Source organism: Oncorhynchus mykiss, chromosome 7 (assembly GCF_057628025.1).
Source record: "Oncorhynchus mykiss isolate SJ-2025 chromosome 7, ASM5762802v1, whole genome shotgun sequence".
NCBI lineage: Eukaryota > Metazoa > Chordata > Actinopteri > Salmoniformes > Salmonidae > Oncorhynchus > Oncorhynchus mykiss.
Window position 1 is genome coordinate 79,537,501 of NC_143028.1, and position 24,429 is coordinate 79,561,929.

A 24,429-nucleotide genomic window follows, 5' to 3' on the forward strand; every position below is an offset into this window, starting at 1 on the left:
CCCAGTTGGTTTAGACCGGTACCGGAACGGTTTAGCCCGGTTGGTTTAGCCCGGTAGCGGAACGGTTTAGCCCGGTTGGTTTAGCCCGGTTGGTTTAGCCCCGTAGCGGAACGGTTTAACCTAGTTGGTTTAGCCCGGTACCAGAACGGTTTAGCCCGGTTGGTTTAGCCCGGTAGCGGAACGGTTTAGCCCGGTTGGTTTAGCCCGGTTGGTTTAGCCCGGTCTCGGAACGGTTTAGCCCGGTTGGTTTAGCCCGGTCTCGGAACGGTTTAGCCCGGTACCGGAACGGTTTAACCCGGTTGGTTTAGCCCGGTACCGGAACGGTTTAACCCGGTTGGTTTAGCCCGGTACCGGAACGGTTTGTGTTCTTAAGCAACTACATTGCCTTCATTGTCACGCCAATGTTTGGTAATGGAATGTCAATGAGTGACAAGCAGTTGGCATGACGACGCAAACAGACTGGGACTCAGGATAATATAATGTCCTTCAAACATATGACAGTATGACTATACAAAACACCTGTACTGAAAAACAAGCAATCTGAACTGATAGTAGCTGATCAGTGGGGTCTACGCCAGTTACATGTCAGTCACGACAGTCACACGCCAGTCACACGCCAGTCACACGCCAGTCACACGCCAGTCACACGCCAGTCACACGCCAGTCACACGCCAGTCACACGACAGTCACACGACAGTCACACGACAGTCACACGACAGTCACACGCCAGTCACACGACAGTCACACGCCAGTCACACGCCAGTCACACGCCAGTCACACGCCAGTCACGACAGTCACACGACAGTCACACGCCAGTCACACGCCAGTCACACGACAGTCACACGCCAGTCACGACAGTCACACGCCAGTCACACGCCAGTCACACGCCAGTCACACGCCAGTCACACGCCAGTCACACGCCAGTCACACGCCAGTCACACGCCAGTCACACGCCAGTCACACGCCAGTCACGACAGTCAGACGCCAGTCACGACAGTCAGACGCCAGTCACGACAGTCAGACGCCAGTCACGACAGTCACACGCCAGTCACACGCCAGTCACACGACAGTCACACGCCAGTCACGCCAGTCACGCGCCAGTCACACGCCAGTCACACGACAGTCACACGACAGTCACACGCCAGGTGTAACAGAGGCCCAGTAAAGACGGTGATGAAGTGTGCACCAACCACACAGTGAAGAGGAATGAGGAGGAGGAGGAGGAGGAGGAGGAGCTATTTCCACTGAACCTTTATCCCTTTACATATCTCCAGCACTATAAATAAACACTTCCTGCCTCTGAACACGTCTCACTACTAACGACCCCAAAAGACAGGGAAATATTACAAAGTAAATATAATGGTGATTTTCCTCTTCATCTCACTCAGACTTGGACACTGAAAGATCAGTGAACAAAAACAAGATGGGTTGGATTTTTTTTTTTTTTTATAGGAATTATAAAACAGGAGGAGGAAAGGACTATTTATGGGAACATGACACTACAAAATAGACCACTTGACTGATTAGCTCCAACGTTGGATTTATTACAAAGATGTGAGTGGACTGAGGGACAGAGAGACACAGTGAGTATGGACAGACAAGAGAAGACAGACAAGAGAACAGCAGACAAGAGTAGGGGGAGAGGTGAGAGAAGGAGAGAGATGAGGAGAGAGAGAAGTAGGGAGTTGAGGAGAGAGAGAAGTAGGGAGATGAGGAGAGAGAGAAGTAGGGAGATGAGGAGAGAGATAAGTAGGGAGATGAGGAGAGAGATAAGTAGGGAGAGAGAGGAGGTTATTAGAGGTAGAGGAGGTGATAGTGGGAAAGGAGAGGACAGTGAGAAGAGAGAAGTGGGAGGATAGAGAAGAGGGAGGAGGAGACTTACTCTGCAGACTGGGAAGGTTGGTATCCTCTGGTTTGGTTTTGAGCAGATGAGGCAGCCGTGTGTACCTGTACCCAAACCCACAACCCTGTAAGAGAACAGAAACTATGGGTTAGTGAGAACAATACATGAGGTCAGGGACAAGAGAGAGAGAGAGAACCCAGACCCACAGCCCTGCAACAGAACCCACGGTGGGACAATAGTGAACTTGTGCACTGAGAAGCTAAACCAGAAGACGGCACGGTGCTGATAGAGGAGAACCAAGAACAGGCTACGTACCCTCCACAGTCGCACCAGGATCCAGTTAGTCTGAGCCCAGGGCCTCTGTTCATACGGGGCCAGCAGGTTTCTCATCATGGACACACGTCTAGGAGACAAACATACTCTTTCACATACGAGACTCTGTGATGCTTTCACATACGAGACTCTGTGATGCTTTCACATACGAGACTCTGTGATGCTTTCACATACGAGACTCTGTGATGCTTTCACATACGAGACTCTGTGATGCTTTCACATACGAGACTCTGTGATGCTTTCACATACGAGACTCGGTGATGCTTTCACATACGAGACTCGGTGATGCTTTCACATACGAGACTCTGTGATGCTTTCACATAGGACACAGCTTGCAAGACATACCTGATACAACATGAGAGAAATTATTGGCATATAGCGAAGAGGCTATTTGGTGTCTATTTTTGGTAGGTTCACAAGACCTAAAGTAGCGAATAAACACACACAAAACGCACGCACTACAATACTCACTGTTCCTCTGGGATCCTCTCCACGGCTCTGAGGGATTGTGGGTAACACACGTAACTGGCCAGAGCCTGCATGAGGGAGTCTTTGATGTCTACGGAGAGAAACACAGAACAGAACAAGATTTCAAATTCAAAATGCAGGCTCTACCACACACCAACGAAGCAAGCCAGATCTAGTCAGGCTTCTCATAAAGCTAGCCAGCTTCAGTTAGCTTCACATTCCAGCTCAGGCGTCATCCGTATCCACAAACGGTGGATATTGGTCGTCCGTCTGCTGCTAACTCTAGAAGGCCTGAATCTGCACGTCCAGCACCTAAACTATTCATGTAAGAGACAATGGTGAACAACTTCAGCAAACTCTGGTTGTTAGAAGTTCCATCTGTCTTCTATGCCACAGGCTCACCGCTAAGGCTCACCGTTAAGGCTCACCGTTAAGGCTCACCGTTAATGCATATCTACCTCAATGTGCCATGATGGGCATGAATATGCGCATATTTAACAGTAGAATAATATCCCGGTGTTGATTTGCACCAGGAGCCATGATGGTCATGAATATGCGCATATTTAACAGTAGAATAATAGCCCGGTGTTGATTTGCACCAGGAGCCATGATGGTCATGAATATGCGCATATTTAACAGTAGAATAATAGCCCGGTGTTGATTTGCACCAGGAGCCATGATGGTCATGAATATGCGCATATTTAACAGTAGAATAATATCCCGGTGTTGATATGCACCAGGAGCCTGCAGTCTAGTAAATCCATGTACTGTAACACAACCCCAAAGAAATCAATCACATTAATAATTTGTTTAGAAAGGTCCTAAAAAATATATGTTTTTATTCAAAAAAACATAATATCAAGACATTTTTTTTTTTTTTTTTTTTCACCGTGCACCTGGCCACCTTGGTTAGCGCACACTGCGCCTAGCCCGCTACAGGAGTCGCTGGTGCGCGATGAGACAAGGACACCCCTACCAACCAAGCCCTCCCTAACCCGGGCGACGTTACGACAGAGCCTGGGCGCGAACCCAGGGACTCTGATGGCACAGCTGGCGCTGCAGTACAGCGCCCTTAACCACTGCGCCACCCGGGAGGCAATATCAAGACAATTTTTGTTTTGAGTTGTATTTATCTGTGCTTATCCGAGGCTATATGGCTGTGCCATGCCAACGAAATGAACAGCCAACGAAATGAACAGCCAATGAAATGAACTTCTAAAGTTAGCAGACATTACACTCGTATACTATCCTGCCCTACAAGTCAAAACACATTTTACAGTAAGAATATAGCGTCCCCCCCACCCCCCCCCCACCAAATAAAGGATCCCCCCCCAACAAAAATGTCAGTAGCCAAGTGAGGTACGCATTGGTCCATGGGGATTCTAGGAAAAAGTTGTATTTTGAAACAGAGCCGATCTGCACAATTTAGAGAATTACTTGGCAAGATTCATTAGAAATCGTGCCAAATAACAGGTTCATTAGAAAACAGTTCCCTTCCTTGTCAATGCATGCTGTGCTGTTCATCCGTCTCAATCTGACGATTGATAAAAATTCTAATCAAATTTATTTGTCACATACACATGGTTAGCCGATGTTAATGCGAGTGTAGCGCAAATGCTTGTGCTTCTAGTTCCTGACAATGCAGTAATAACCAACGAGTAATCTAACCTAACAATTCCAAAACTACTACCTTATACACACAAGTGTAAAGGGATAAAGAATATGTACATAAAGATCTATGAATGAGTGATGATACAGAACGGCATAGGCAAGATGCAGTAGATGGTATCGAGTACAGTATATACATATGAGATGAGTAATGTAGGGTATGTAAACCTTATATTAAGTAGCATTGTTTAAAGTGGCTAGTGATATATTGTGGCTAGTGATATATTGTGGCTAGTGATATATTGTGGCTAGTGATATATTGTGGCTAGTGATATATTGTGGCTAGTGATATATTGTGGCTAGTGATATATTGTGGCTAGTGATATATTGTGGCTAGTGATACATTGTGGCTAGTGATATATTGTGGCTAGTGATATATTGTGGCTAGTGATATAGTCACCTATCAGGTGATTTAATATCTTCTTAACTCCACATCTATTATTATGTGTGTAAAATGTGTTTAAATACAGTTTAGGTGCAGGTTGGCAGGGCCATTAGGTGTAGGTTGGCAGGGCCATTAGGTGTAGGTTGGCAGGGCCATTAGGTGTAGGTTGGCAGGGCCATTAGGTGTAGGTTGGCATGGTCATTAGGTGCAGGTTGGCAGGGCCATTAGGTGTAGGTTGGCAGGGCCATTAGGTGTAGGTTGGCAGGGCCATTAGGTGTAGGTTGGCAGGGCCATTAGGTGTAGGTTGGCAGGGCCATTAGGTGTAGGTTGACAGGGCCATTAGGTGTAGGTTGGCAGGGCCATTAGGTGTAGGTTGGCAGGGCCATTAGGTGTAGGTTGGCAGGGCCATTAGGTGTAGGTTGGCAGGGCCATTAGGTGCAGGCTGGCAGGGCCATTAGGTGCAGGTTGGCAGGGCCATTAGGTGCAGGTTGGCAGGGCCATTAGGTGCAGGTAGGCACGGCCATTAGGTGTAGGTTGGCACGGCCATTTGGTGTAGGTTGGCACGGCCATTTGGTGTAGGTTGGCACGGCCATTTGGTGTAGGTTGGCACTGCCATTTGGTGTAGGTTGGCACGGCCATTTGGTGTAGGTTGGCATGGTCATTAGGTGCAGGTTGGCATGGCCATTAGGTGCAGGTTGGCAGGGCCATTAGGTGCAGGTTGGCATGGCCATTAGGTGCAGGTTGGCATGGCCATTAGGTGCAGGTTGGCAGGGCCATTAGGTGTAGGTTGGCAGGGCCATTTGGTGCAGGTTGGCAGGGCCATTTGGTGCAGGTTGGCAGGGCCATTAGGTGCAGGTTGGCAGGGCCATTAGGTGCAGGTTGGCAGAGCCATTAGGTGCAGGTTGGCATGGCCATTAGGTGCAGGTTGGCAGGGCCATTAGGTGTAGGTTGGCATGGCCATTAGGTGCAGGTTGGCAGGGCCATTAGGTGTAGGTTGGCAGGGCCATTTGGTGCAGGTTGGCAGGGCCATTTGGTGCAGGTTGGCAGGGCCATTTGGTGCAGGTTGGCAGGGCCATTTGGTGTAGTTTTTTACTGCTATAGCCCAAATAAATCCATTGAATAACAAAATTAATAAAATGTAATCAGAAAACTACCTTCATACTTGCAGTCGTTTGTATAGGTCACCTTGACGAGCACCGGGTGTCGCACAGCATAACGGTCATATTAGTTTGGAGTCCATTCGGATGCTACAGACAGGCAGGTAAATGCACTGAGCTCCAACTGTGCTGCTACTCAGGTGTATGTGAGTCAATATGTGTTGTTGAATAGCTAAACGGGTTTAAAGCTACAGTCTGGCATCTGGGTATCTTTTAAAATGGTCAGCTATATAACATAACGTAATGGGTCGGGCTGGTTTTGATGAAAATTGTATCCTCGAATGTAGCTTTAAAGAATACCTGCCCTTAATAAGCAAGTAACGGCTTTGAAAACGTCTGGTTGCATCGATATGAGTCAGAAACATTCATTGAAGTGTTTAAGTTCGACTACAGAGTAAATAGGACAATGTTGGTCATGAAATCAGTCTCGTCTAAAACGGAGTACATGGCAAGTTAATGAAGCCTTGGGATTGTATTACAACGTCAACAAATCATGTTCCCTTTTTGCCAAGCTCCACCTACAAATCTCGCCCCTCCGCCCTCTTCGCTTCCCTTCATGGACTGGGAGGGGGCTCTGTTGTTTTCTCACCCCTTCATGTTCAAAGGATCACGAGTCCTATACGGATTGACCATGCCTCCACAACCAAGGTTCTGTAGTTTCCCAGCCCTGAGGAGTATTTCTGTCTGTCATAAAGGACTTTTGTTCTGGGGGGGGGGGGGACTCATTCTGATTGGCTGAGCCTGGCTCTCCAGTGGGTGTAAATGGCTGCTGAGTGGATAGGTCCAGCCATGGCTGCATCCCTGCCCAGTCATGTGAAATCAACTGAATGTCTTTCGGGTTGAGTGGTTTCCTTATATGAACTGTAACTCAGTAAATTCTTAGAAATTGTTGCATGTTGATTGTATATTTTTGATCGGTATACTTAGCAGTCTTACAGCTTGGGGGTACAAGCTTTTCAGGGCATTGTTGGTTCCAGACTTGGTGCATAGGGACCGCTTGCCGTGCAGTAGAAGAGAGAACAGTCTATGACTTGGGTGGCTCGAGTTAGACAGTTTCTTTTACTTTTTACCCCCTTTTTCGTGGTAGTTACAGTCGTGTCTTGTCGCCGTAACTCCCGGGAGAGGCGAAGGTCGAGAGCCATACGTCCTTCCGAAACACAACCCAACCAAGTCGCACTGCTTCTTGACACAATGCCCACTTAACCCGGAAGCCAGCCGCACCAATGGGTTAAGAGTCAGCGTGGTGGGTGTGTTGTTGCCTACCCTCACCACCTCACCACACCGTCTCTTCCTCCTTCCAGTGTCAGGTATCCTACAAGCCTGCCTCTACAGCACCGTCTCCTCCTCCTTCCAGTGTCAGGTATCCTACAAGCCTGCCTCTACAGCACCGTCTCTTCCTCCTTCCAGTGTCAGGTATCCTACAATCCTGCCTCTACAGCACCGTCTCCTCCTCCTTCCAGTGTCAGGTATCCTACAAGCCTGCCTCTACAGCACCGTCTCCTCCTCCTTCCAGTGTCAGGTATCCTACAAGCCTGCCTCTACAGCACCGTCTCCTCCTCCTTCCAGTGTCAGGTATCCTACAAGCCTGCCTCTACAGCACCGTCTCCTCCTCCTTCCAGTGTCAGGTATCCTACAATCCTGCCTCTACAGCACCGTCTCCTCCTTCCAGTGTCAGGTATCCTACAATCCTGCCTCTACAGCACCGTCTCCTCCTCCTTCCAGTGTCAGGTATCCTACAATCCTGCCTCTATAGCACAATCTCCTCCTCCTTCCAGTGTCAGGTATCCTACAATCCTGCCTCTACAGCACCGTCTACTCCTTCGAGTGTCAGGTATCCTACAATCCTGCCTCTACAGCACCGTCTCCTCCTCCTTCCAGTGTCAGGTATCCTACAATCCTGCCTCTATAGCACAATCTCCTCCTCCTTCCAGTGTCAGGTATCCTACAATCCTGCCTCTATAGCACCATCTCCTCCTCCTTCCAGTGTCAGGTATCCTACAATCCTGCCTCTACAGCACCGTCTACTCCTTCGAGTGTCAGGTATCCTACAAGCCTGCCTCTACAGCACCGTCTACTCCTCTTTCCAGTGTCAGGTTTCCTACAATCCTGCCTCTATAGCACCGTCAACTCCTCCTTCCAGTGTCAGGGATTTGAGACGTGGAGGAGGCCGTAGGAGGGCGACAACCCAGCAGCAGGACCTCTACCTCCGCCTTTGTGCAAGGGGGAGCACTGCCAGAGCCCTGCAAAACGACCTCCATCAGGCCACAAATGTGCATGTGTCTGCTCAAATGGTCAGAAACAGACTGCATGAGGGTGGAATGAGGGCCCGAAGTCCACAGGTGGGGGTTGTGCTTACAGCCCAACACCGTGCAGGACGTTTGGCATTTGCCAGAGAACACCAAGATTGGCAAATTCGCCACTGGCGCCCTGTGCTCTTCACAGATGAAAGCAGGCTCACACTGAGCACATGTGACAGACGTGACAGAGTCTGGAGACGCTGTGGAGAACGTTCTGCTGCCTGCAACATCCTCCAGCATGACCGGTTTGGCGGTGGGTCAGTCATGGTGAGGGGTGTCATTTCTTTGGGGGGCCGCAGAGCCCTCCATGTGCTCGCCAGAGGTAGCCTGACTGCCATTAGGTACCGAGATGAGATCCTCAGACCCCTTGTGAGACCATATGCTGGTGCGGTTGGCCCTGGGTTCCTCCTATTGCAAGACAGTGCTAGACCTCATGTGGCTGGAGTGTGTCAGCAGTTCCTGCAAGAGGAAGGCATTGATGCTATGGACTGGCCCGCCCGTTCCCCAGACCTGAATCCAATTGAGCACATCTGGGACATCATGCCTCGCTCCATCCACCAACGCCACGTTGCACCACAGACTGTCCAGGAGTTGGTGGATGCTTTAGTCCAGGTCTGGGAGGAGATCCCTCAGGAGACCATCTGCCACCATCCGTCATCAGGAGCATGCCCAGGCATTGTAGGGAGGTCATACAGGCACGTGGAGGCCACACACACTGAGTGTGAGTCTCATTTTGACTTGTTTTAAGGACATTACATCAAAGTTGGATCAGCCTGTAGTGTGGTTTTCCACTTTAATTTTGAGTGCGACTCCAAATCCAGACCTCCATGGGTTGATAAATTTGATTTCCATTGATATTTTTTGTGTGATTTTGTTGTCAGCACATTCAACTATGTAAAGAAAAAAGTATTTAATAAGAATATTTCATTCATTCAGATCTAGGATGTGTTATTTTAGTGTTCCCTTTATTTTTTTGAGCAGTGTAGTTATTGAGCTCAACCTGCAGGAGGTTTGTTAGTTGTGATTGAGTGAAGAGGAAACCGCTGTGGGCGAGGTTCTGACAGAGGGGTGTGTCTTGGTGGTGGCAAGGACACACCCACATCAAACCACACCCCCAAGCCAACTCTCGTTTGGCTTCGGTCACGGCCGCCAGCAAGCCAAAAAAAAAACATGGACAAATCAGTGGATGCGGTTCCCCTTTAAGAAGAGCTAACTGAACTGGATCAGAACCAAAACGATGTGGTTCCCCTTTAAGAAGAGCTAACTGAACTGGATCAGAACCAAAACGATGCGGTTCCCCTTTAAGAAGAGCTAACTGAACTGGATCAGAACCAAAACGATAACAGTCAGAACCCTGAGAACTGAACAAGGCTTCCTCACTCGTCTGATGTATAAAAAACCCATCTGAGACAACGAGATATGAGGATCTCATTCTAAAACGAAGCCAAAACAAACATGACGGAACATAAATAAGAAGAATGTATCCAGTCACCGTGACAACAAGCAGAGAGTCACACAACGCTGAGCCCGGAGAAGAAACAAACACACTGGCTGAGTTCCAAATGGCACCCTATTCCCTATTTAGTACACTACTTTTGACCAGGTCCCTTGTGATTTTGATCTAAAGTAGTGCCCTATATAGAAAAAAGGGTGCCATTTGTTACACACAGAGTGTGACAATGATAATTAACACTGATGCTTTTATATGGACATAAATGTGGATTTGTTATGTGCTGTATATAAACACTAAGATGTGTATCTAAGACATGACTGATATCTTATGAATAGAGTTAGATTAGGATTCGTCTGAAATGGCACACTTCACTATATAGTGCACTACTTTTGAAGGGAGCCATTTGGGACAAGGGTGAATTTGGGACTCATACTAAGTGTATCCTGAGGTGACTTGACAGAGTTAGACTACTCTCAGTGTCACACCAGGCAAGCATGAAGGATACAAAACATTATTCAAAATGAATACTGAAATCACACCTGGGTTTTAAATACTATTTGACAAAAAAAAAAAAATCCTGTCCTTTTATCTGGGCTTGATTAGGTGTAACTGGCTTAATGGACCAATAGAATAGTCCCAAACGTACAAACCCCACTCATCTGACACTCTAGGCAAGTAGAAAAAAAACAAAGTATTTGAAAGATGTCAAATAGTAATTGAACCCACCCAGGGTCTGCTGAACACTAAATCTGAAAACCTTCTCTCATAATAGTAACACAATAACAAACCATTCACCTTTAACAAAAAATAATCTTTCTAAGAAAAACAACACTTGAAAGCAATTCCTTTAAATAGGATTCTAAAACACGAGTCACCAGCATTGTGTATGGAGGACAAGGAAAAACACAGACATTTCCTTTCTTTTACTCTGTCTGCCTGGAGCTCAACACAGACCTGTCTGCCTGGAGCTCAACACAGACCTGTCTGCCTGGAGCTCAACACAGACCTGTCTGCCTGGAGCTCAACACAGACCTGTCTGCCTGGAGCTCAACACAGACCTGTCTGCCTGGAGCTCAACACAGACCTGTCTGCCTGGAGCTCAACACAGACCTGTCTGCCTGGAGCTCAACACAGACCTGTCTGCCTGGAGCTCAACACAGACATGTCCTTTCTTTTACTCTGACTGCCTGGAGCTCAATTGTAAAAACTTGTAATTATCCATTCATAGTTAGAAATTAATCCTGGCGAAAAATAGCAGTACCGGAGGCTATATTAAGTCTACGTTTCCCATTAAAATAGCTTGTAACAGATGACTCTGTCCTCTTGTGTTACCGAGTAGCTTTGTCCTGCAGCTCCAGGTAATAGCAGAGACAGATATGTGTGGGAACCATAGGGCTAGGGTTCAAAAGCACTGCACTACGTAGGGAATCGGGTGCCATTTGGGATGTTGCCAGGGTGAGTAATTCACATTGCTGCTCTACAGATGAATGTGTCTACTACAGTATGTAGTTGGGCGGGATCCTTCTTAAACAAGTTAGCTAATAAACAGGAAGTACAGTATGTTGTTGGAGGTATCCTTCTTAAACCAGTTGGCTAATAAACAGGAAGTACAGTATGTAGTTGGAGGGATTCCTCTTAAACCAGTTAGCTAATAAACAGGAAGTACAGTATGTTGTCTCTCAGGTATCCTTCTTAAACCAGTTAGCTTATAAACAGGAAGTACAGTATGTTGTCTCTCAGGTATCCTTCTTAAACCAGTTAGCTTATAAACAGGAAGTACAGTATGTTCTCTCAGGTATCCTTCTTAAACCAGTTAGCTAATAAACAGGAAGTACAGTATGTTGTCTCTCAGGTATCCTTCTTAAACCAGTTAGCTTATAAACAGGAAGTACAGTATGTTGTCTCTCAGGTATCCTTCTTAAACCAGTTAGCTTATAAACAGGAAGTACAGTATGTTGTCTCTCAGGTATCCTTCTTAAACCAGTCAGCTAATAAACAGGAAGTACAGTATGTAGTTGGAGGGATTCCTCTTAAACAGAAATAAATGAGCCTTTAGGTGAGGCGCTGACTAACGGAAGACCAACTACACAGGTGAAAACCAGAACTCACTCTTCTTATCCCTTCCTTGTTGTGCATTGATGAATAGAGCCAGGCATTTTGACGCGAGCAGGCAGAACTCCAGGGCTTAGTAACTCAGAACCCAGATTTCTTCATGGTCAGGTCGATTCTCTTCAGTGACGTGGTTCAGGTATAACGCCGGGCCCCTACTAGTAAATGCCAGTGATGCATCATTCGGTTTATAATATGATGGCTATCTGTAATTGCTTCCACTCACCTGTTCCAACGATGCGCGGGTCTGCAAAGTGCTTAGCGAGGATAGCAGCGAGTTGAGTGAGGGTGTCCTCGTAGCCTGGGGAAAAGACAACAGTCAACAAACATCTCCGGGTCGTTGTATTTCTGAATGCTCTTTAGGGCTCTAAGCCGGGTCGCTGTATTTCTGAATGCTCTTTAGGGCTCTAAGCCGGGTCGCTGTATTTCTGAATGCTCTTTAGGGCTCTAAGCCGGGTCGCTGTATTTCTGAATGCTCCTTAGGGCTCTAAGCCGGGTCGCTGTATTTCTGAATGCTCCTTAGGGCTCTAAGCCGGGTCGCTGTATTTCTGAATGCTCCTTAGGGCTCTAAGCCGGGTCGCTGTATTTCTGAATGCTCCTTAGGGCTCTAAGCCGGGTCGCTGTATTTCTGAATGCTCCTTAGGGCTCTAAGCCGGGTCGCTGTATTTCTGAATGCTCCTTAGGGCTCTAAGCCGGGTCGCTGTATTTCTGAATGCTCCTTAGGGCTCTAAGCCGGGTCGCTGTATTTCTGAATGCTCCTTAGGGCTCTAAGCCGGGTCGCTGTATTTCTGAATGCTCCTTAGGGCTCTAAGCCGGGTCGCTGTATTTCTGAATGCTCCTTAGGGCTCTAAGCCGTGTCGCTGTATTTCTGAATGCTCTTTAGGGCTCTAAGCCGGGTCGCTGTATTTCTGAATGCTCCTTAGGGCTCTAAGCCGGGTCGCTGTATTTCTGAATGCTCTTTAGGGCTCTAAGCCGGGTCGCTGTATTTCTGAATGCTCTTTAGGGCTCTAAGCCGGGTCGCTGTATTTCTGAATGCTCCTTAGGGCTCTAAGCCGGGTCGCTGTATTTCTGAATGCTCTTTAGGGCTCTAAGCCGGGTCGCTGTATTTCTGAATGCTCTTTAGGGCTCTAAGCCGGGTCGCTGTATTTCTGAATGCTCCTTAGGGCTCTAAGCCGGGTCGCTGTATTTCTGAATGCTCTTTAGGGCTCTAAGCCGGGTCGCTGTATTTCTGAATGCTCTTTTAGGGCTCTAAGCCGGGTCGCTGTATTTCTGAATGCTCCTTAGGGCTCTAAGCCGGGTCGTTGTATTTCTGAATGCTCTTTAGGGCTCTAAGCCGGGTCGCTGTATTTCTGAATGCTCTTTAGGGCTCTAAGCCGGGTCGCTGTATTTCTGAATGCTCCTTAGGGCTCTAAGCCGGGTCACTGTATTTCTGAATGCTCCTTAGGGTTCCTGTACAAGCATTTCCTGATAACTGCAGATGTGAAAATGTACCCAAATAAAATATGATCAATAAAATAATAGTGACTGTGTCAACAGGCAGGAGGAGATATTACCGGCACGAGATCACAACCTTTAATGTGTATGCAAATTCAGTTATCACAACTAAAAACGGCTAAAAAAGGGTCAGTTAAAGAGCAGTTAAATTCCTAAACTATCATCTGCATGGCATCTGTAGTCTTTAATAGAGGCTCTGGACAAACGTCATGAAATATAATGGAATAGGGCTGCAGCCTTTAGTGTGTTGCGGTCACCTGACAAAGTAGCTGTTAATGGCCATAAAACACAGCCTTAAAAAGCAGGCGGGCGGGCGGGCGGGCGTTTACCTGGCAGTTGGTCCATGCAGTTGGAGGGGCTGAAGTAGTTCTTCAGAGAGCTATAGCTGTTCATGGCCACGTTGAGGTAGAACTCTGGGGCGAAGGCGAACAACGTTCCTGTGTTGTCAGCGTGCTGGATGGTGAGTATACACACCCTCAGTAGCCAGTACACATCCAGCATCTTATCCTGGAACACAGAGTTATATGTTTTAAACAAGCAAAACAACACCTTCAGTATAGTAGAAGTAGTAATTAATGTAGCTTTTCTTGGACAAGCAGAACAACAAAGACTGGGTTCACAGGATGTTTTTTTTAATTTTTGTTTCAATGTCCCTCAGTTGAGGATGTTGGTCCCCCTTTTCAATCAAGCCGGACTATGAATGAGAAGAAACTCAAGCACACTAGTAGCCTTGATGCTTTCAGTCTGAATAGATCAGGGCTGAAATGTGCTGGGTACAGTCTCTTTCCTACCTGACAGTAGATGTGCTGGGTAGCCTCTCCTTCCTACCTGACAGTAGATGTGCTGGGTACAGTCTCTTCCAAAACCTGACAGTAGATGTGCTGGGTACAGTCTCTTCCCTACCTGACAGTAGATGTGCTGGGTACAGTCTCTTCCCTACCTGACAGTAGATGTGCTGGGTACAGTCTCTTTCCTACCTGACAGTAGATGTGCTGGGTACAGTCTCTTTCCTACCTGACAGTAGATGTGCTGGGTACAGTCTCTTCCCTACCTGACAGTAGATGTGCTGGGTACAGTCTCTTTCCTACCTGACAGTAGATGTGCTGGTTACAGTCTCTTCCCTACCTGACAGTAGATGTGCTGGGTACAGTCTCTTTCCTACTTGACAGTAGATTTGCTGGGTACAGTCTCTTACCTACCTGACAGTAGATGTGCTGGGTACAGTCTCTTCCCTACCTGACAGTAGATGTGCTGGGTACAGTCTCTTCCCTACCTGACAGTAGATGTGCTGGGTACAGTCTCTTTCCTACCTGACAGTAGATGTGCTGGTTACAGTCTCTTCCCTACCTGACAGTAGATGTGCTGGGTACAGTCTCTTTCATACTTGACAGTAGATGTGCTGGGTACAGTCTCTTTCCTACCTGACAGTAGATGTGCTGGGTACAGTCTCTTCCCTACCTGACAGTAGATGTGCTGGGTACAGTCTCTTCCCTACCTGACAGTAGATGTGCTGGGTACAGTCTCTTTCCTACCTGACAGTAGATGTGCTGGGTACAGTCTCTTCCCTACCTGACAGTAGATGTGCTGGGTACAGTCTCTTCCAAAACCTGACAGTAGATGTGCTGGGTACAGTCTCTTCCAAAACCTGACAGTATATGTGCTGGGTACAGTCTCTTCCCTACCTGACAGTAGATGTGCTGGGTACAGTCTCTTTCCTACCTGACAGTAGATGTGCTGGGTACAGTCTCTTTCCTACCTGACAGTAGATGTGCTGGGTACAGTCTCTTTCCTACCTGACAGTAGATGTGCTGGGTACAGTCTCTTACCTACCTGACAGTAGATGTGCTGGGTACAGTCTCTTCCAAAACCTGACAGTAGATGTGCTGGGTACAGTCTCTTCCAAAACCTGACAGTAGATGTGCTGGGTACAGTCTCTTTCCTACCTGACAGTAGATGTGCTGGGTACAGTATCTTTCCTACCTGACAGTAGATGTGCTGGGTACAGTCTCTTACCTACCTGACAGTAGATGTGCTGGGTACAGTCTCTTACCTACCTGACAGTAGATGTGCTGGGTACAGTCTCTTCCCTACCTGACAGTAGATGTGCTGGGTACAGTCTCTTCCCTACCTGACAGTAGATGTGCTGGGTACAGTCTCTTTCCTACCTGACAGTAGATGTGCTGGGTAGCGTCTCTTTCCTACCTGACAGTAGATGTGCTGGGTACAGTCTCTTTCCTACCTGACAGTAGATGTGCTGGGTACAGTCTCTTTCCTACCTGACAGTAGATGTGCTGGGTACAGTCTCTTCCAAAACCTGACAGTAGATGTGCTGGGTACAGTCTCTTCCAAAACCTGACAGTAGATGTGCTGGGTACAGTCTCTTCCAAAACCTGACAGTAGATGTGCTGGGTACAGTCTCTTCCAAAACCTGACAGTAGATGTGCTGGGTACAGTCTCTTCCCTACCTGACAGTAGATGTGCTGGGTACAGTCTCTTTCCTACCTGACAGTAGATGTGCTGGGTACCGTCTCTTTCCTACCTGACAGTAGATGTGCTGGGTACAGTCTCTTCCCTACCTGACAGTAGATGTGCTGGGTACAGTCTCTTTCCTACCTGACAGTAGATGTGCTGGGTACAGTCTCTTCCCTACCTGACAGTAGATGTGCTGGGTACAGTCTCTTTCCTACCTGACAGTAGATGTGCTGGGTACAGTCTCTTTCCTACCTGACAGTAGATGTGCTGGGTACAGTCTCTTTCCTACCTGACAGTAGATGTGCTGGGTACCGTCTCTTTCCTACCTGACAGTAGATGTGCTGGGTACAGTCTCTTTCCTACCTTACAGTAGATGGTAGCGTTGATCCAGGCCAGTCTCCTACTCAGGTGATTCAGCTTCTCAGCAAATACCTTCTGGCTCTTCTGCAGCTCCTCCAAGATGTCTGGTCTCTAACATAGACAAGACAAGTTGTATAACACAAATAACATGTCTAGTAAAAAAAAATATATATATATTTATTCAACTTCAATAACGCTGTTCATCGCCGAAAGCAATCTAAGAAACAAAAGACTGTTCATTCAGACCTTTGTCGTACACATAAAGCCCAGCCCTAACCACTGGTCATGTTTCCTACTAAGAGAACAATATCACAGAACCCTTTAAATAGAAATAAGAACTGCCACACTGGTGTCAGATCTACATATCATGACTATTATACTAAACATGATAGAAAATAACATTACACTAATGCAACTATTAGGTTGTACAATAATATGGTTTTGTGTAGTTTATACTACTATTATACCAGTACTATTATAGAGTACCTATTACATTAAAACATAGTAGATGGGGCGGCTGGGTAGCCTAGTGGTTAGAGCGTTGGACTAGTAACCGGAAGGTTGCAAGTGGAAACCCCCGAGCTGACAAGGTACTAATCTGTCGTTCTGCCCCTGAACAAGGCAGTTAACCCACTGTTCCTAGACCAGTTAACCCACTGTTCCCAGGCCGTCATTGTAAATAAGAATTTGTTCTTAACTGACTTGCCTGGTTAAATAAAGATAAAAATAAAAAATACAAACAATTAGCAGTACTATTAAATACTACATTATATACTGACTATGATTAAGGCCCAGTGTTTTTTGGTTGATCGTGTCACATGACCTGAATTTTACCCTCTATTTAAAAGCCTTTTTTTTACAGAAATTAGAATTGAACCAAAATATGCAAGTTGACTGAAAAAAACATTAAAATAAAAAAAGGTTAGAAATCACGTGACAAAACACACGCCCCTAACTACGATACATAACAGAATGATAACACGGACAGAATTTAGTCTGCTGGGCCCAGAATGATAACACGGACAGTGTATTTAGTCTGCTGGGCCCAGAATGATAACACGGACAGTGTATTTAGTCTGCTGGGCCCAGAATGATAACACGGACAGTGTATTTAGTCTGCTGGGCCCAGAATGATAACACGGACAGTGTATTTAGTCTGCTGGGCCCAGAATGATAACACGGACAGTGTATTTAGTCTGCTGGGCCCAGAATGATAACACAGACAGTGTATTTAGTCTGCTGGGCCCAGATTGATGATAACACGGACAGTGTATTTAGTCTGCTGGGCCCAGAATGATAACACGGACAGTGTATTTAGTCTGCTGGGCCCAGAATGATAACACAGACAGTGTATTTAGTCTGCTGGGCCCAGAATGATAACACAGACAGTGTATTTAGTCTGCTGGGCCCAGAATGATAACACGGACAGTGTATTTAGTCTGCTGGGCCCAGAATGATAACACGGACAGTGTATTTAGTCTGCTGGGCCCAGAATGATAACACAGACAGTGTATTTAGTCTGCTGGGCCCAGAATGATAACACAGACAGTGTATTTAGTCTGCTGGGCCCAGATTGATGATAACACGGACAGTGTATTTAGTCTGCTGGGCCCAGAATGATAACACGGACAGTATTTAGTCTGCTGGGCCCAGATTGATAACACGGACAGTGTATTTAGTCTGCTGGGCCCAGATTGATAACACAGTGTATTTAGTCTGCTGGGGCAACGTGCTCTTTTCCTCGGTGTCCTTCAGAACAACAGCATATTCATGTACAATTATACTATTAAACTATTATACTAGTTAGATACATTGATGATAATAGGTAGTATTATTTGTATTCTTCTGGTTGGGCAACGTGCCATCTTCTCCTCTATGATACTAAACAGACTGATAATAGCTCTATCACAGATGTATAACAGTGAGTGGTGTGCATTTACTCTTGCTGGGCAGCGTGCTATCTTCTCCTCTGTGTCCTTCAGAGCCACAGCGTATTCATGGACGTCATCTGACACCACCACCATCTGTAGGGAAAGGTGTGGTACACAGATTAGTGATATATACAGAGCGTTCGGGAAGTATAGAGAACCCATGATGTTCTCCACATTTTGTTTCGTTACAGCCTTATGTTATAAAATGGATTCCCCCTTAATCTATACACAATACCTCATAGCGACAAAGCAAAAACAGGTTTAGACATTTTTTTCTAATGCACTACAAAAAAAAAAAAGACAAAAAAAAACTGAAATTTAATTTTTTTACATAACTTTTCAGACCTTTTACTCAGAACTTTGTTGAAGCACCTTTGACAGCGATTACTGCCTCGAGTCTTCTTGAGTATGACGCTGCAAGCTTGGCACACCTGTATTTATTTAATAAATTTTAGAATAAGGCTGTAACCTAACAAAATGTGGAAAAAGGCGAAGGGCTCTGAATACTTTCCAAATGCAATGTACATCGACACAGTTAGGTGAATTCTTCTTAAATCACCATGTTAGCACAGAACAGGAAATGGACATTACATATTCACTGTTTATCTTTAATTATTGTAGTATTTATTTATTATAATTTAATACTTCTAAAAAAAAATATGATTCATTATATAAAGTTTCAGATCATGCGTGACAATACAGCTCAATATATAATTTCTATAAAGCCAATCACATAGTCCTCTAACATTGAAAACTCCAGGCTAAAACAAACCTAAAGCACACCTCAAATACTGTCAAGTGTGTGGTGAAAGTATTTGACATTTATATTTTGACTCCAGTCTGGTGCTGTCGTCAACTCCTCTAACCTCCTCTAACTGTGGCATGGCATTCATGTCCGCAGGGTATTCCTACAGGGATGAAGACTACAGTCAATATAGAGTAGAAGAAGTCCCACACCAGACCAGAGACAGGCCACAACAGGCAAAGCACAATTCCGATATTTTGACACTATTTGTTTTCCTGACCAATCAAAATCATATAATTTTGAAAACCACACCCCTCAAGATTCGGAGGGTTGGACCTGCGGACGCCAGAGCCCCTTGATGAGAGAGCATAGTATACAAGGAAATACTCAAAGCTGCTAATGAGAACCTTGACAACCTTGTACCGAGCCGGGATATGGATTCTGGTGGGGTGCCCCCCAATCTCTCCATTTCAGCCCTTCTTTTTTTTTGTTGCTCAGTCTTGAAGGCCTTCTCATACAGCTGCAACTGTATATACATTCGTAAATCAAGACCTTTCTTGAGTTGAGCTCCGAGACGGTGCAGCTTTTGAGAATCTATGGTTGCTGTGTGAGGAAAGGGTTGAGTGTGTGTTGCAGTGCATCTCCTCCTCATGGACTGCACCAGATTTGCCAGTTCTTGCTGTGAGATGTTACCCCACTCTTCCACCAAGGCACCTGCAAGTTCCCAGACATTTCTGGGGGGGAATGGCCCTAGCCCTCACCCTCTGATCCAACAGGTCCCAGACGTGCTCAATGGGATTGAGGTCCGGACTCTTCGCTGGCCATGGCAGAACACTGACATTCCTGTCTTGCAGGAAATCACACACAGAACGAGCAGTATGGCTGGTGGCATTGTCATGCTGGAGGGTCATGTCAGGATGAGCCTGCAGGAAGGGTACCACATGAGGGAGGAGGATGTCTTCCCTGTAACGCACAGCGTTTAGATTGCCTGCAATGACAACAAGCTCAGTCTGATGATGCTGTGACACACCGCCCCAGACCATGACGGACCCTCTACCTCCAACTTGATGGAGTACAGGCCGGCCTCGGTCTAATCCGGGGAAAAGAGCGAGTGCACAACTGCAACTTGTCAGTGAATATCACTTTTTGCCAGTCCTGTCTGGTCCAGCAACGGTGGGTTTGTGTCCATAGGCGACGTTGTTGCCGGTGATGTCTGGTGAGGACCTGCCTTACAACAGTAAGTGACCTAAGTTTTCATACCTGTGACCTTAATTGACTACCGTCTGTAAGCTGTTAGTCTCTTAACAACCGTTCCACAGGTGCATGTTCATTAATTGTTTATGGTTTATTGAACAAGCATGGGAAACAGTGTTTAAACCCTTTACAATGAAGATCTGTGAAGTTATTTGGATTTTTACTAATTTCTTTAAAAAGACAGGGTCCTGAAAAGGGGACGTTTCTTTTTTTGCTGAGTTTATATAGGGAATAGGGTCACATTTAGGACAAGGCCAAGAGCAGAAAGACAAGTCAGCGGCAGAAATAACCTTCCCTTTAAAGTTGATAGATCGTCAACTTGTAAAGAAGAGAACCATTCTGAGGCAGGAAATTACACAAGACACTTTCATACCTACACAGTATATGCTGGTCCCAAAAGTAGTGCACTATATGGGGAAAAGGGCGAGTGCACTATACGAGGATAAGGGCGAGTGCACTATACGAGGATAAGGGCGAGTGCACTATACGGGGAAAAGGGCGAGTGCACTATACGGGGAAAAGGGCGAGTGCACTATACGGGGAAAAGGGCGAGTGCACTATATGAGGAAAAGGGCGAGTGCACTATACGAGGAAAAGGGCGAGTGCACTATAGGAGGATAAGGGCGAGTGCACTATAGGAGGATAAGGGCGAGTGCACCATACAGGGATAAGGGCGAGTGCACTATAGGAGGAAAAGGGCGAGTGCACTATACGAGGAAAAGGGCGAGTGCACCATACAGGGAAAAGGGCGAGTGCACCATACAGGGATAAGGGCGAGTGCACTATAGGAGGATAAGGGCGAGTGCACCATACAGGGATAAGGGCGAGTGCACCATACAGGGATAAGGGCGAGTGCACTATAGGAGAAAAAGGGCGAGTGCACTATACGAGGAAAAGGGCGAGTGCACCATACAGGGAAAAGGGTGAGTGCACCATACAGGGATAAGGGCGAGTGCACTATACAGGGATAAGGGCGAGTGCACTATACAGGGAAAAGGGCGAGTGCACTATACGGGGAAAAGGGCGAGTGCACTATACGGGGACAAGGGCGAGTGCACTATACGGGGAAAAGGGCGAGTGCACTATGGGAGGAAAAGGGCGAGTGCACTATACGGGGAAAAGGGCGAGTGCACTATAGGAGGAAAAGGGCGAGTGCACTATACGGGGAAAAGGGCGAGTGCACTATACGGGGAAAAGGGCGAGTGCACTATACGGGGATAAGGGCGAGTGCACTATACAGGGAAAAGAGCAAGTGCACTATACGGGGAAAAGGGCGAGTGCACTATACGGGGAAAAGGGCGAGTGCACTATACGGGGAAAAGGGCGAGTGCACCATACGGGGAAAGGGCGAGTGCACTATACAGGGAAAAGGGCGAGTGCACTATACGGGGAAAATGGCGAGTGCACTATACGGGGACAAGGGCGAGTGCACTATACGGGGAAAAGGGCGAGTGCACTATAGGAGGAAAAGGGCGAGTGCACTATACGAGGAAAAGGGCGAGTGCACTATACGGGGAAAAGGGCGAGTGCACTATACAGGGAAAAGGGCGAGTGCACTATACAGGGAAAAGGGCGAGTGCACTATACGGGGGAAAAGGGCGAGTGCACCATACAGGGAAAAGGGCGAGTGCACTATAAAGGGAAAAGGGCGAGTGCACTATACAGGGAAAAGGGCGAGTGCACTATACGGGGAAAAGGGCGAGTGCACCATACGGGGATAAGGGCGAGTGCACCATACAGGGATAAGGGCGAGTGCACTATACGGGATAAGGGCGAGTGCACCATACAGGGATAAGGGCGAGTGCACCATACAGGGATAAGGGCGAGTGCACTATACGGGGAAAAGGGCGAGTGCACTATACGGGGAAAAGGGCGAGTGCACTATACGGGGAAAAGGGCGAGTGCACTATACGGGGAAAAAGGGCAAGTGCACTATACGGGAAAAAGGGCGAGTGCACTATACGGGGAAAAGGGCGAGTGCACTATACGAGGAAAAGGGTGAGTGCACCATACAGGGATAAGGGCGAGTGCACCATACAGGGATAAGGGCGAGTGCACCATACAGGGATAAGGGCGAGTGCACCATACGAGGATAAGGGCGAGTGCACCATACAGGGATAAGGGCGAGTGCACTATACAGGGATAAGGGCGAGTGCACCATACAGGGATAAGGGCGAGTGCACCATACAGGGATAAGGGCGAGTGCACCATACAGGGGGATAAGGGCGCCATTTGGGACACATGCGGTGCCAAAACCTTCTTTAGTTAAAGGACAAAGGAGTTATCACGAAGTGAAGGGAGAAATGACCAGACAGGCTGGTATGACGACAAACAACCGTTATCTAAAGGACTCTCAGTCCAAGACTAACATTTCCTGCTCAACTGTGTTCATCCCAAATGGTACCCTATTTAGTGCACTACGTTACAGGGTTCAGGTCTAAAGTAATTGGACAAAAGAATTGATGAAAAAGGGTGTCAATTGGAACAAATCCCAAATATAAAACTTTAAAGGAGAAAGACAGTCCAGCACACTGCCAATATAAAAGCTGTTAAAGACAGATGCTTAAAGGCTTTAATGGAACCAGGGATATTGGCAACTGCAGTGCCAGATATACTTTTTATCAAATGATCAGAAAATAACAGGCGATACTAGAAGGGTGATTGTCCAAGGTCTTGTACCTATATACAGAACGAGAGGTGTCTGTCTGTCTGTCTGTCTGTCTGTCTGTCTGTCTGTCTGTCTGTCTGTCTGTCTGTCTGTCTGTCTGTCTGTCTGTCTGTCTGTCTGTCTGTCTGTCTGTCTGTCTGTCTGTCTGTCTGTCTGTCTGTCTGTCTGTCTGTCTGTCTGTCTGTCTGTCTGTCTGTCTGTCTGTCTGTCTGTCTGTCTGTCTGTCTGTCTGTCTGTCTGTCTGTCTGTCTGTCTGTCTGTCTGTCTGTCTGTCTGTCTGTCTGTCTGTCTGTCTGTCTGTCTGTCTGTCTGTCTGTCTGTCTGTCTGTCTGTCTGTCTGTCTGTCTGTCTGTCTGTCTGTCTGTCTGTCTGTCTGTCTGTCTGTCTGTCTGTCTGTCTGTCTGTCTGTCTGTCTGTCTGTCTGTCTGTCTGTCTGTCTGTCTGTCTGTCTGTCTGTCTGTCTGTCTGTCTGTCTGTCTGTCTGTCTGTCTGTCTGTCTGTCTGTCTGTCTGTCTGTCTGTCTGTGTAATGTGGAGGAAGACAGGCAGAGCTGGCATTGATATAGCAGTTGTAAAATGTTTTTGCTGACCCACACACTTTTCTGCCATGAAATATGTGCCAAAATTATTTTAAATGCTCTGATCCTTTCTGACAATGAGAGGAAAGAAGAGATTAAATGACATCATCTATTTGGTTTGGGAACTCACTCCTGAAGAACGAGACAGGAACGTGGTACAGCAGACAGACCACAGGATAGACCCCCGACATGATGAGGATGAGGAGAGGACCACACGTGATCAGAACGACCACAACATTGCAGCAATAACAAGGAAAGCCAAAATTGCAAAAGATTAGGGCTAAAGTCATTTAATAAGAGATCACACAAAATGTTCTCTCGGGATTCATTTGACGGAAGACAAGTGTGTTGGTTTGATGTGTATGAGGAAGAGGATCCAGATGTACACCTGGAAGTATTGGTAAAATGATTCACGGCCATTGTTGACCAGCATGCACCTGTTAAGAATCTAACAGAACTGTTAGAGGCCCCTGGATTGACGTTGAATTGAAACATTGTATCGCTCAAAGAAACGATGCAAAACATGTGACAAACCAGTCAGTCCTGCTGAGCTGATTGGTTGATATACTGTACACTGATAAATGTTGTTACTAAATGTAACAACACAAATAAAGTATATTAGCAAACCAAGATAAATGACATAAAACACAAAAGGGGGGAAAAAAAAGAAGACTGGAGTACCTTAAAATGATATCATGGGGCAGAAAACCTCATCTCCATCAATCATTGTAGTTGATTTTGTCAAGGATAGATCATTTATAACCCGTACTCCATACTGCCAATCATTTCAATGACTAATTCACTGGTAAACTGGAAAAACACAGAAGTGAAATGACAACCTCATCATTTTGTATCAAAGACCTATTAAATGATAGAGAATGACTGCTGTTGTGAATTTGGTCAGGTTAGTGTGGGAGAGGTGGGAAAACTATTGTTATCCATCAGGTATAAACAACCTTCATGGGGAACTAAGAATAGAACAGACTATTCGCTATATCTTTAACCAAAGCCTAAAGAGAGGGGGTGTGTGTGTGTGTGTGTGTGTGTGTGTGTGTGTGTGTGTGTGTACACAGGCTTGGTAGGAAGCTAAAGTAATTCCACAAACTAAAAATAGCAAAATCACCCTTTGCTGGCTCTAAAAGCCACCCAATCACCCTTTGCTGGCTCTAAAAGCCACCCAATCACCCTTTGCTGGCTCTAAAAGCCACCCAATCA

General features: G+C 46.6%; 1 protein-coding gene across 5 annotated transcripts in view; it reads right to left on the reverse strand.

The window, feature by feature from the left end:
• The window catches only part of rnf123 (ring finger protein 123), a 259,771-nt gene that overhangs the window by 167,255 nt on the left and 68,087 nt on the right, over window positions 1-24,429 (reverse strand). For all 5 annotated transcript variants that reach the window (XM_090242045.1, XM_090242042.1, XM_090242043.1 and 2 more), the window contains 7 exons: window positions 17,980-18,063; window positions 16,043-16,150; window positions 13,537-13,714; window positions 11,940-12,014; window positions 2,648-2,735; window positions 2,159-2,246; window positions 1,883-1,967 (listed from right to left, as the gene is read on the reverse strand). In XM_090242045.1, coding sequence (XP_090098171.1) covers window positions 1,883-1,967; window positions 2,159-2,246; window positions 2,648-2,735; window positions 11,940-12,014; window positions 13,537-13,714; window positions 16,043-16,150; window positions 17,980-18,063 — 706 coding nt within the window. The remainder of the gene's footprint in view (window positions 1-1,882; window positions 1,968-2,158; window positions 2,247-2,647; window positions 2,736-11,939; window positions 12,015-13,536; window positions 13,715-16,042; window positions 16,151-17,979; window positions 18,064-24,429) is intronic.